At 45.1% G+C, this 13,993-nt stretch overlaps 1 protein-coding gene across 9 annotated transcripts in view; it reads right to left on the minus strand.

Annotated features, from left to right (window-relative positions):
- The window catches only part of PHF20 (PHD finger protein 20), a 177,579-nt gene that overhangs the window by 12,677 nt on the left and 150,909 nt on the right, over nucleotides 1–13,993 (minus strand). For all 9 annotated transcript variants that reach the window (XM_032789249.2, XM_032789252.2, XM_032789255.2 and 6 more), the window contains one exon: nucleotides 4,600–4,999. In XM_032789249.2, the coding sequence (XP_032645140.1) occupies nucleotides 4,600–4,999 (400 nt within the window). The remainder of the gene's footprint in view (nucleotides 1–4,599; nucleotides 5,000–13,993) is intronic.

Consider the following 13,993-nt stretch of genomic DNA (forward strand, 5'->3'; position numbering starts at 1 on the left):
GTCATATAGAATAGACTTGGAGACGTTCTGCTTACCCTGCTCAAAAAAAAGCAGAACACTTAGGGGGAACATAATATTTTTTATCTGCTCATTTACACATTGATGGAAGGGTAGCAGGTATTTGCCACACAGTCTTTGCTGGATGAAAGGAGTACCCTGTTAATGGGTAACGCCACCTTGGAGGATATTGCTGACTGCAGAATATTCTTAAGATTGTGCTGTGAGACCTCTGAGAAGAATCAGAAGTGTCGGTTACCCTCTTTATAAGAGTTTGAAATTGCCGAAATCAGCAACCATGGAAGGTGGAGGAGGCATAACCATCTTGTCTGTCGACTATGATGAAACAGGTGTTTGAAGGGTGACCTCTTTCTCCACCCTGGCTTCCTGCTCCTCAAATGTCTCCTCCTGTGAGTGGGCTGATTGGTAAGGAGAGGACTGTACGACTCCAGCCTTCTTAGGAGACAGTACCAGTGGTCTGGTGAATTGATGCCGATAAACAGTCCAAAGATCCCAGTATGGCCATTGGTGGGAGGGCACCCGTATGGGAGCGGGGGTGGCACAGGGTTGCTTCCACCACCCTCCTTGTTGAGCAAGAGTATCTTCCCTATGACTGTCAAAGAATGGGTTCCTACACAGGTAAGTCGGAGAACCCTGTACAGAAATATGAGAGACTGACTGGAAGTCTCCATCCTACTCAATATCCTCCAGTGGAGGAGCACCCACAGAAAATGGTGAGGTACCAGAGGATCATGGTGATCCGGAGATCGAGGTCTCAGTACCAAGAGATGCTCAGTACTATGGAGGAGTGAGGGCTTAGGTACGTTAATCAGACAGATGCTTAATGTACCTGAATTCTTGTGGTACTAAGTAGGGGATCAGTATCGATGTAGTAACTGAAAAAGGTACTGTTAATTGGGGGTGTCCTAATGCAGGTTCCCATGGTATCTGGTGCCATTTCTTGCTGAGTAGCGAAAGTGCTGAACGCGTAGGCACCAATGGTGGGGCTGTGCCAGATGGTGGCAGCCTCGAGTGTTGATGCTTGGCTTCCTTGTCTCTCAGATGGTACCAAGGTCTGTCAGAGCTCTCTCTCTCCTTCAAGCTCTGGCACTTTCAGTTCTACCAGTACTGGAGGAGTCTCATGCCTCTATGGTACCAAGCTGAGAGGTCATGGCTTCCGAGATTGTGGATCTCAGAGGATCTGGGCCCTTTAGGAGCTGGCTCCGTGAGACGAGTCTCCACACTCCTCTTTTTGGAAACCTTCCCTGGAGCCTCCAAAGTCTTCCCTTTCGCAGGAGAAGCCTGCACTGATGCTGAAGGGGTGCTGGATCTGTCTGGAGAAACAGATGTACAGGGGGAGAGGTGTGTCTCCTGAGCTGATTCAGAAGCTGGTCAAAGGGTCAACAGTCTCAGTTTAATCTCTCTATTATTTCTTGCCCTGGGTGTGAGGGTTGGGCAGAAGCTACAGTTCTGGGAGACATGGGACTCCCCCAAGCAACAGACACTTAAGAGTGGCTGTCACTAACAGCAGGAGAGGCAGTGTTTATAACCTGGTGATCCAGGCATGCCCTGCCAGGAAAATAAAAGACTCCCTGAGGAGGACAGAGAGGAACAAGACTATCCAATCACCATATACTGACAACAATATAGTTATCACTAACAACTAACTATACTAACTAATTCTAAACAAAACTACTATAAGAATTTGTAAACACAAGACAGCCGAGGCATGACATGCTAAGGCTCCACCTCAGGCCAAGGCAGTTCAGAAGGAACAGAGGGTGGTTTGCCCGTGCATCTTTATGTAGCCTTGTTATGTGTCACAAGGAGGTACTAGATGCATGTGTGGGCTGAATGGTCATTGCTACTAGAAAATCTCCCATCAAGGGCTCAAGAGGCACATGCGCGCCTGAAGTGGAGCACCCATAGGGACATTACTCAATGAAGAAGGTTTTAGAAGGAAGAGAGTGCTAAATAGGAGAAGAATGCACTCCCTTCCCTCAAATCATAAATATTTACTTATTTTGGAGACACATCTTGGAGCACTTTCCTGCTAAATGATGCTTCTCCACAGAATGAAGTTCAAGCCTGTAGCATTTTACAAACACGTTGCTGGATGACTAGGTTGCAGTTTTACAGGTTTCCTTTGGGGTAGCTAACACACTTTTTGCCTTGGATGCTTTCATGATGCCATCCAGAAAGGCTAGCTATAATGCACTTAAAGTGAACACATGAGCAGGTGAACAGGCAATGCTAACTGGGAAGTTTCTGGGATGTATCTGTAGATCCTAACAACTTGCTGAGTTGCATGTTTGGTTTGATTGCGTCTCTGTGAGGGTCATATAGTTGAACTGTTGGGCCTCCGAAAAGGCTCAGTGAGCAGTTCGTTTCCTTGTGTCTCTAATGACTATGTGACTGGGGCTACGTGACCTTTGATCAAGTCAGGTGTTTGAAGTCTGAGTGGTTAGTCCCTCCATAATAGCAAGGGGGTGATACTGACCAATGAAAATAATGGAACTTGGAGGGGGAAAAAAAAACCCCCACAACAACAAAAACCCACACCACCTGAGCAGGCTAACAGGATTTCTGAAAGAGTTTGCAGCAGAGAGAGAAGAAATTTTTTCCCCCTGGTACATTACCAATATTGACCACCAGCAAAGGACTAGTTATTGGGACTTAACAAGGGTTGTGCCATATTCTGCTTCCTGCCCGAAGACAGATTTCTTATGCAGGAAGTACAAGTTGATGGCTGTATAAAAGGAAAAGTTTCATGATCTTAAAAGGTAACTATTGACCTTGAGTGGCATCAGAGACGTAGAAGAGTTCTTGCATAAACAGACTAAGGCAGCACAGTCAAATGTTCAATTAGAGAATGATATATGGTCTCCCACAGTATTTTTGTCAGCAAGTTAAACTAGTATGGGCTGGATCAATGGACGATCAGGTAGATAGAAACCTGGCTAGACCGGGCTCAACAGGTAGTTATCAACAGCTTAATGTCTAGTTGCCAGCCGGTATCAAGCAGAGTGCCCCAGGGAGCGGTCCTGGGGCCAGTTTTCTTCAACATCTTCATTAATGATCTGGATGACGGGATGGATTGCACCCTCAGCAAGTTTGCAGATGACATTAAGCTGGGGGGAGAGGTAGATACACTGGAGGATAGGGACAGGGTCCAAAGTGACCTAGACAAATTGGAGGATTGGGCCAAAAGAAATCCGATGAAGTTCAACAAGGTCAGGTGCAGAGTCCTGTACTTAGGATGGAAGAATCTCAAGCATGGCTACAGGCTGAGGACTGACTGGCTAAGCATCAGTTCTGCAGAAAAGGACCTAGGGATTACAGTGGACGAGAAGCTGGATATCAGTCAACAGTGTGCCCTTGTTGCCAAAGAGGCTAACGGCATAATGGCCTGCATTAGTAGGAGCATCGCCAGCAGATCGAGATCACCAGATTATTCCCCTCTATTTGACACTGGTGAGGCCACATCTGGAGTACTGTGTCCAGTTTTGGGCCCCCCTCACTACAGAAAGGATGTGGACAAATTGGAGAGAGTCCAGCAGAGGGCAACAAAAATGATTAGGGGGCTGGGGCACATGACTTATGAGGAGAGGTTGAGGGAACTGGGCTTACTTAGTCTGCAAAACAGAAGAGTGAGGGGGGATTTGATAAACAGCCTTCAACTACCTGAAGGGCAGTTCCAAAGAGGATGGAGCTAGGCTGTTCTCAGTGGTGGCGAATGACAGAACATGGAGCAATAGTCTCAAGTTGCAGTGGGGGAGGTCTAGGTTGGATATTAGGAAAAACTATTTCACTGGGAGGGTGGTGAAACACTGGAATGGGTTACCTAGGGAGGTGGTGGAATCTTCTTCCTTAGAGGTTTTTAAGGTCAGGCTTGACAAAGCCCTGGCTGGGATGATTTAGATAGGGATTGGTCCTGCTTTGAGCAGGGGGTTTGACTAGATGATCTCCTGAGGTCTCTTCCAACCCTAATCTCCTTTGATTCTATGACTTATGGCTCCTCCTCTGGACTAAGAAGAGCCAGCAGACCAAGCACTTACCAAGGTTAAGGCTTTTGCCACAACACCACTGCCACCACCACCACCACAAAAAAGGCACCTCACTGACAAGGATAAGTCACACAAGGAAGAGTATCTGAACCTTTATACTTTTGCCTCAACTTTAAAGCACCAATCAAATCAATGGTCAAAATCTAAAGCTGCCAACAGGACAGACACGCACAGCAAAGCGGTTAGTAAACTAATACTATAACATTAACTTTCTAAAGTGAAATTTTTGAAGGATTAACTTCTATGGGGAGTAGAGCAGACATCACTGAGCGTCAACCTGAAGCCACATGTGGTAAGAACGGTGGCTCGAACAACACTTTGTAACATGCCCTCAGATTGTGCGGAGAGCACGTGCAACCCCAATGGACACTGCTGACCAGAAAATTCCAGACCCTGGAGCATGAAGTAAACATGCACCAGAAGTGGGGATCAACACAGATAATACTCAAAGCAGTCAAGGATTTTCAGAAAGTACAGTGAATGTGCCTGGTAAAACCAAATGCCCTAGAAATAGGGCTATACCAATACAACATACCTTAGAGTAATTATGCTTGGACTCATTCTCCAACTTGTACAATTCTCTGTCCAGATTCCATCCAAATCTCTCTGACAGGGAATCATCTCCATTCTCTCTTATTCTGTTCACTCCATCGTCCATGGCTGAACCTCTGGTTTCCACAACCAGTCTCTGCTCTATAGCAGGGTAGTAGGCCCGAGGTTTCTGGTAACAGTGTTCACTGGTAATATAGGATTCCTCCACAGAAGGAATGGTTGAAGGTTTCTCAATTGTTCCATTGAAAGTTCTATAACTTACAGTCTCTTCTTTGCAGCAGCTTTCTTCAATGTGAATGATGTGTTTCGTATGAATTTTTTCATCCACTGTAAGATGCTTCCAAGGATGACACCAAAGTTTTAAGTCTGGATGCTCTTTATTTCTGTTTACAGATAAAACAAGTAAAAAACACTTTTTAAATTTAACCTTCTTAAAAATGACAGAGTTTCTTTATGACCTTATTTTACAAGGAAGGGAAATGAGAACATTCTATTTAAACACATCAGAACTGATGAACTTCCTTACAAGTAAGCTTCCCTAAACATTCTGGGGTGAGATTTCACTTTCCAGTGATCTCTGTTCAGTATCTTTCAAAAGAATCTTTTTTCATTAGAGTCACTATTTTTAATAATGCTTTCTGCTTAATGCCATGGCATTAGTTATCCTATACCCCACAATATTTAGATGTAACAGGCAGGTTCCAGTTTGGAACTACTTCAAATTTGGCATGTTCATATCACCATTTTTTGTGGTGCAAATACTTCTGTTAAATTTCAATTATAAAAATGTGTTAAAATAAATGAGAAAATATTTTCAGTTGTTGCTAAATCCCCTGAATCATCTATGAATATTCTTTATGGAAGCAGAAATTTGTTTTCATGTTTTTAAATTTGATTTTAAGAAAGAAATATTTAAACACACTAGAACTGAGAAAGTATTTGCTCTAAAACAAGTGATTAGTGTATGTGCATACAGATCTGAAACAGTCCTTTATTCATATAAACAAATACAAATCTCATCAGAGTAGTAGGAATGATCCTCCAGAGAGTATGGCTAATATTAGATTATAAGACCATATATCAAAACAAAAAAATCCTGACACTCCAACCCCTCCAGCCCCGACTGCCTCAAACATATAAAGACAGCAAACACACTCAGTATTTGGTTTTAACAACAATTCTTTCATGTATTAATAGCTGAAGAAAAACTTGTGAAAATGAACTCAAATATAAACTCTGGGATCAGGAAATTTTCCCAGCAGGAAATATATTTCTCGGATGAGTATGCTAGGAATTACTTGTGCATTGTGATTTGTTTGACATTAAGTATTCTTTTCTCTATTATTCTAAAAATAAAGTTCTGATTTTACCATGGAAAGAAATAATCCATTACTTAACAAAAACCGGAAAAATAGTTGATACTTGCTCCATGTTCCTATATACATGTCATTTATATGAAACTTTAATTTACTGTTGAGAAACAAGCTGTAATAAGAGAACAGGAAGCAAGGCACTTCAAATGCAATCTCCTTAAGCCAGTGGTCCCCAACCTTTCTGACTGGCGGGTGCCAGCCGAAGGACCACTACGGGGGTGGAGCATCCGCCGAAATGCTGCTGAATATCGGTGGAAACGCCTCTCGATGACGCCGCTTGCTGTCAACAAGCGATGTCATCGAGAGGCGTCCCCGCCAAAATTCGGGAGCAACGCCTCTCAATGATGTCACTTGTCGACAGCAAGCAGTGTCATCAAGAGGTATCCCCACCGAAATTCGAGGTGACGCCTCTCGATGACATCACTTGCCGGCGACAAGCGTCGTCATTGATAGGCGTCCCTGCTGAAATGTCGCTGAAATTAGGCGACATTTTGGCAGGTGCTCTCCTGGGGGCCAGGATGCGGGCGCATTAAGATGCCCCCGTGGGCGCCATGGCGCCTGCGGGCACCGTGTTGGGTCCACTGCCTTAAGCCAAATGAACTCTCAGATCACAGCACTGGAAAAGGTCCTTCTGGGTCATTTTCTAGCAACCTGTAGAGAAATTGTCCTCCAAACTAAATCCATAAATCTGATAATACATGTCTATACTCGTTCCTCAATGACCCTTCCTTTGCAAATTATTTCATTATTTAAGTGTTTGAGCAGTTTCACACCTAGCCAAGCCTATCTTTGTGTACACTAGAACCCCACACTTTTCCCACTAAACTGTTTTCTATAATATTTTCCATTTCTTAGTTTACTTAAATTTGCATCAGGTTGAATAGTACAGAATAACCCTGCAAGAATTTATTTCAGCAGCAGGGCAACTGGGTACACTTATAAATAGTTTAAGGAGGAACCAAGAATTTTAGATGAATATGAATACTAGGTTTCTGTAATTTTCATTGAATTCCTTCATTTATCCATTAGGGGTCAACAGCAAAAAAAGAAAGGAAAGGAAAGCAAAGCAAGTATTTAGCATCTTTGGAATGTCTGAACAGATTATTCTCATAGACTAGAACCAGGCCCAAACTAGAAGAAAATAAAACGACAGCCTGGGCTAACTCCTGAAAGAATACTGGAGGAGAGATCCGGGAGAAGTATTCATCAAATCTGAAATCCAAAGTAATCGAAATCCCCATGTCACTGAACGGTCCATCAAGACTTGTCTTCCAGAATAAAGAGCCAGAGATTAAAAAAAAAAAAAAGTCAAAACAGCTCTCTGAAGACATGATAAATGGGTAATACTGGGCTAAAGATGTTTGAGGTGTCTGCTATATGCATCTTATAGGCAACATGACAATTGCACAACTGAAACATTCCTTTCAAATCCATGCTAGAGTGGCTAACATTTCCTTTTTACATGTTGTAGGAGACTATTGTTGGTGCCTGTGACAGATATTGCTAACACAGGCAGCATCTTCGGAGACTAGTGTTTCAACTTTATGTTAAGCCAGACCTTGAAAGCATGGTAACTTCAAAGAGATGGTTTGAGGCGGTCCAGACAATATGGGCTCAGAGACCTTTGTACCAATACATGTTATATGTATTTGTGTGCTCCTGGCTCACTGTGTGAATTGCTTGGGGGATCTGAGATCACTAAGCGGTGATTTATGCAGAATCCCAATGCTGATTATGGAGACATCCAGAGTTTGAACTCTTGCCCCCTTGGCAAAGGGACAGTGACTGGTTTTATCCGTTTCAGGAGTCCTGGGAACAAAAAGTCTTTTGGCTGCATTTAAATGGACTCGGGGGCCTGATTTTGAGCCAACTGACAGCAAGTGGTGGTTACCTGCTAAAGAGTCTGAAGGACTGGAACCTGACAGGGTTTCCATAGGCAAGATGGGGGAACTTTGTAAGATTAAGTATGTATTTAAATGTTATTGTTTATGATGTTTTCTGTAATGCTTTTGTCTTAAATAAATGTAGTTTACCAGGTGAGGACTGTTTGGTCACTGATGAACCACTGTCACTTGTCCCTGGAGAAAGTGAAACTGCAAGTGCTAAGTAGGCCCTAAGTCAGACCTGCTGGGATAATCACCATGAAATGCAGGTGGAGCTGAAAGCCTAAAACTCTGCTCTGAGGAAGAGGGAGGCAGCTCCTGGCTCAGTAAGACTTGACGGCTGGAGGCCTGAGACCTAAAGGGAAACTCCTTGAACAGACCATGGAGTGGCAGTTACTCCAAAACTGACAAGTGCTGCTTTAACAAAACAAATCTTCTTAGGGCAAATCTCATCAGTAAAGGGCTAGAATTCCCCAATAAAAATAAGGATTTCAAAATGTGACAGGGTTCACCTCTAGAAGTGTCTTCAGCTACAGGTTTATTCACCAATTTAGGAGGCTTGCATATATATGTCTTTTCCAGTCCAGATCCAGAAGCACAACTACACCTTCTTAGCCCGGTGCCGTAATTTAGCCTTTCTGGTTTGATGTTGCATGTAGCAATACATTCCCATTAGTGCAATTACTGTTATGGCTTGTATTTCTATCAGTATTAGATTAAGGGTTTGTCCGGGTCACCAGTGTGATGGCTAGCTTCACAAGAGAAGCAACAAAAGTCAATCTAGGATGGATTGGCCTATTGCAGACAGGAGGAGCACCTGAAAGTGAAGCACCCAAGGAACAAATTAACACCGACCCCAGGCACTGTTTACTAACGGCTTCTGAAAGCTGGCTCACACTATACTGATTCTGTCAAAGCCAATACTGATCTTTTCATCCTCTTCCTTCAGGAGTGCTGAAGGACACTCTCAAAATATTTTTTGAAAGGCTATGAAGACGTTTTTCTGATCTGTACATCAGTATGAGAAGGTTACTCACCTTGTGCAGTTACTGAGGTTCTTCATGATGCGTGTCCCTGTGGATGCTCCACTTTGGGTGATTGTGTGCCCCAGCGCCTCAAGTTGGAGAATTTCGACAGCAGTAGCCAGTTAGGCCACACATGCACTGTCTCAGTCTTGCACCTACAGCAGCAGTTAACTAGTACTGTGCGACCAACCCCCTCTCGGTTCCTTCTCTACCACAGAGGACCTTGCCAGAACTCTGAAGTAGAAGGGAGGAGGGCGGGTACTGGAGCACCCGCAGAGGGACATGTTTCAAAGAATCTCAGTTACTACACAAGGTAAGTAACTTTTTCTTCGAGGATGTACCTGTGGGTGCTCCACTTCAGGTGACTGTAGAGCAGTGCCTGTCAGTGGAAAGGAGGGGCTTCGAAGTTGGGTCTATGAGTGATGATAGGATCATGAGTCCTAGTAAAGTGTTAGATGTTGAATCTCTCTCTGTATACGGCTGAATGAACATATGGGCTGATGACCAAGTGGCTGCTTTACACGGGTCTGTAATACGTACATTATTAAGGAAGGCTACCACTGTAGAGAAATACCTGCTGGAACGTGTTCTAGCCCCTGGTGGGGGTTGTACTTCATGTTGACAGCTGCAGAAATGAATGCACTCTGAAATTCATTTCGAGAGTCTGACGAAGTGGGTATTCACCCACGAAAGCTTATGCTCCAATACATCTGTTAGTCTGTAAGGTGTCACAGGACTCTTTGTTGTTTTTGCTTAGATAGAGCTTCTCCTTTAGATCTCTCTCTAGTTGAGAGAAATAGTTTTGGTGCCTTCCTGAATGATTTAGTCCATTTAGTCCCCTCCATTTGGGGGGGAGGGATAGCTCAGTGGTTTGAGCATTGGCCTGCTAAACCCAGGATTGTGAGCAGGGCCGGCTTTAGCAAGTGCGGGGCCCGATTCATACTCACCTGGCGGCGCTCCGGGTCTTCAGCAGCACTCAAGGACCCGCTGCCAAAATGCCAAAGACCCGAAAGGTCATTGAATCCAGCCCCCTGCCTTCACTAGCAGGACCAAGTACTGATTTTTGCCCCAGATCCCTAAGTGTCCCCCTCAAGGATTAAACTCACAACCAGGGCCGGCTTTAGGCCGATTCGACCAATTCCCTGGAATCAGGCCCTGCGCCTAAGAGGGCATTTCGGCAGTGGGTGCTTGAGTGCTGCCGAAGACCCAGAGTGAGTGAAGGGTCCACTGCTCAAATACTGCCAAAGACCTCCCGGAGTGCCGCTGGGTGAGTAAAAATTAAAAAGGCACCGGTGCGGGGCCCTCTTAGGCGCTTGGCCTGATTCCAGGGAATCGGTCGAACTGGCCTAAAGCTGGCCCTGGTTGTGATTTTAATCCTTGAGGGGGACACTTAGGGATCTGGGGCAAAAATCAGTACTTGGTCCTACTAGTGAAGGCAGGGGGCTAGATTTGATGACCTTTTGGGGTCCCTTCCAGTTCTATGAGATAGGTATATCTCCATATATTGAGATAAAAGGCTAGTGCCCTTCTGACATCTAGAGCAGCAGTTCTCAGACTGAGTTAGGACCCCAAAGTGGGTTGCTAACCTGTTTTAATTGAGGTTGCCAGGGCTGGCATTAGACTTGCTGGGGCCCAGGGCCAAAGCCCAAGCCCTACCGCCAAGGGCTGAAGTCCAAGCCCCACTACCCAGACTTCCCCCCACCACCTGGGGTGGTAGCGTTTGGGTGGGCTCAGTCTTCTGTCTCCCTTCCTGGGGTCACGTAGTAATTTTTGTTGTCAGAAAGGGGTCATGGTGCAATAAAGTCTGAGAACCCCTGATCTAGAATATGGTGTGCCGCTTCTTGTCTGTTCTTATGAGGTTTAGGGAAGAATGCAGGAAGATGAATGGGTTGGTTGAGGTGGAATGAAGAGGGTACTTTACACAGAAATTTAGGATGTGGTCTCAGAGTTACTTTGTTCTTGAAATAGTTTGTGTGTGAGGGAGGGTATACCAAGAAGGCCCCAAGTTCTCCTACGCCTCTTGCGGATGTGATGGTGACAAGGAAGGATACTTTCACTGAAAGATGTAATAGTGAACATGTAGCCATGGGTTCAAACGGATGTCCGGTAAGAGAATGAAGTATTAAAATAAGGTCCCATGGAGGCATTCGGGACAGAGGTTCCGGACACCTTGTAGGAACTGTTTTCTAATTGGATGAGTGAAGACTGAAAACCAATTCATTTTATGGTGGAAAGTTGTGACAGCTGCAAGGCGTACTCTGAGTGAGTTCAATGAAAGATCTAATTTTTTTTTGTTGAAGCATACAGTCCAGGAGGTGGTGGCTCTGATGTGTTTGTTCTGGCAATGTGTGAACACACTTCCATTTGTGGAGGTAGGCTGAACATATAGTCAACCATCTGCTGTTTAGCAAGATATCCATCACATCTTCTGAACAGGTCATCTCGTTGCCTTAGTACCGTGGAGGAGCCATGCTCTCAGGTGGAGTATCTCTAGGTTTGGGTGCAAGATCTGGCCTGCATCTTGTCACAGGAATATGGAAGAAATTGGAGAATGTGCGGCAGACATGCCGAATTCTGCTGCAGGTATGGAAACCAAGTTTGCCTGGGCCACGTGGGGGCTGTTAACATAACTCTGGATTGATTAGTCTTGAGCTTTTATATGATCCTGGACAACCCTGGTAGGAGAGAAATGTAAAGAAGAGGTGGGTTCCATCTGAAGAGGAAGGCATTGCCCCTGGATCCTGGCCCTAAGCCTGCTCTGAAGCAACATGTTGGACATTTGCTGTTCTGACTTGTGCCAAACAGATCTATTGTGGGGAATCCCCATTGTCGGAATATGTCCTATATCACTGAGGTATTTTTTTTACACTCATGATTGTGGGAGAACTTTCTACTTAACATGTCCATTGTGATGTTCTGAAAGCCAGGTGGACAGGTGGCTAATATGGTGATGATGTGATGGATGCAACAGTTCTACAGTCTTACAGCCTCACTGCAGAGGGAGTATACCTTGCTCCTCCCTGTTTTTTGTTTACTATAGAACATACAAGCAACATACATCAGGATTTGTATGGTTTTGTTTTTGATTATGGGGAGAAACCGTGCACATATGTTGCAATCTGCTTGCAGTTCCAGAACGTTTATGTGCAGTGTTGGTTCTGGAGGAGACCACCTGCTCTGTACTGCTAGGTTATTTAAACGGGACGCCCAGCCCACAGGAGCAGAGGTAGTCTTGGCACATCAGTTGGCAGCTCCCAGGGGGGTTTCTGTGATCCAACCTGTCACAGGGAGAATGGTATTAAATGGTCTGTAAATGGATGTCTGGCAGAAAGTGGTTTCAGCAACTGGAATTGGGGGGGGGGGGTCTCTCGGGCCCTCGACCAACCCCTCAAATCTGATGTTTCAATTCAGGTTGTTGCGAGGTGGTAGACTGAGATGGGAGTGGCCTATGTCTTGTGGGTCTTTGCCTCTGCTTCTAGGTATCGTACTGCATCTATGGCTGTGGGTAGGGAGCTGGCCATGAGCACTGTGGTAAGTAATATCTTCCTTGTTTTCATTTTTGTGCAGGTGTGTAGATGCCTAAAGACCAGAGTTGCTCTAGAGTCTTTCAATGTGTGGAGGGACTTGGTCTTAGTTACAAATATTTTTGGACCTACAAAGGGAAGATCTGCTACAGTGGATTGCACCTCCCCACTTGAGAATCCAGACAGATGGAGCCAAGAGGCCCATCGCACAACTATGGCGTTTGCAATGGATCTTGCCACTGTGTCTGCTGATTCTAAGGAAGCATGTACAGCTGTTCATGCCAGGTGGTGGCCTTCAGAGATGACTGACCTAAATTGTACATTTTTGTCTTCCAGGATAAAGTCAATAAATTCATACAGTTTCGAGTAATTTGTATGGTTGTATTTCACCATCAAGGCCTCACACTTGGCTATTCTGAACTGTAATCTCGATGACGAATAGGCCTTATGACCAAACCGATCGAATCTTTCCACTCTATGATATGGGTTGTTCCTTGAATGGTGTTGCCTGCCTCTACCACCAGTGAGTTTGGCTGAGGTTATGGCAATAGAAATTCTAGGGCTTTTGATGTGATGTAATACTTTTTACCTGCTCTTTTACAAGTAGGGTGGATCGCTGCAGTGGTCTGCCAGATGGTGTTGGCAGGCTCCATGAGTACCTTATTTATGGTAAGAACCATTTTGGATGAGGCTGAAGTGTGTAATATATGAAACAATTTGTGTTGGGACTCAGCAACCAGAGGGATTTGGAGCATGTGTGTGATTCTTTTAAACAGCTCCTGAAATTGCTTAAAATTGTCTCCTGTTGTAGGTGGCAGAGGCATGATGGTCTCATCTGGAGAGGCGGTGGAGTTACTTGCAGGATTGGCCTCCTGATCCACAGCCGCCTCTGTTTCCTCAAAAGCCTCTTCAGGGAGCTTACGGGGTTCTGCCTCTGACACTGATGGGGAGTGGCTCTGTTTTTCCCTGGAGGTACAGGGAGGCTTGGAGTAATGTTACTCACTGGTCCCAGTATAGCCACTGTGGCAGGAATGGCATTGGTGGTGGCACCCCGGATGTCCATATCACCCCTGGAACAGTATCCTCGCTGTTCCTGTAAATTATATGGGTGAAGAGTGTGGTGATGAATAAACCTCTCCCTCCTCATCCCTCTCGCTAGAAAAAGGAGGGGCAGATCTGTTTGCTGTGAGTGCTGAATGCACAGACGCTATAGTGGTACCGAGAAGAGGCGACTCTGGTGACGCAACAATTATTAAGTCAGAGAAACTGCTGCATTTCAAGAGATCTTGGTACCGTCGACTTGCATCTGCAATTGCTGTGGTGCCTGGTATTGTTGTGATACTGGAAGATGTTGTGGCACTGGGGGAATTGGTGCTGATGGTGTCTGTACCTAAGGAGGTAAAGTAGGCTTTGGTACCGCTGTCTGAGGTATGGGCCAGAAGATAGCACCGTATGCTGAGGTGCTGCATAGTAAATCGGTATTTGTGATTTGCTGCTGCAGTCAGTGCTGTGGCCGAAAGGTCAGTCTTGTCTCTGCCATCTTTCTGAGAGACGGCTCACTTAGAGTCTTTG

The sequence above is a fragment of the Chelonoidis abingdonii genome, chromosome 14 (genome assembly GCF_003597395.2).
Source record: "Chelonoidis abingdonii isolate Lonesome George chromosome 14, CheloAbing_2.0, whole genome shotgun sequence".
NCBI lineage: Eukaryota > Metazoa > Chordata > Testudines > Testudinidae > Chelonoidis > Chelonoidis abingdonii.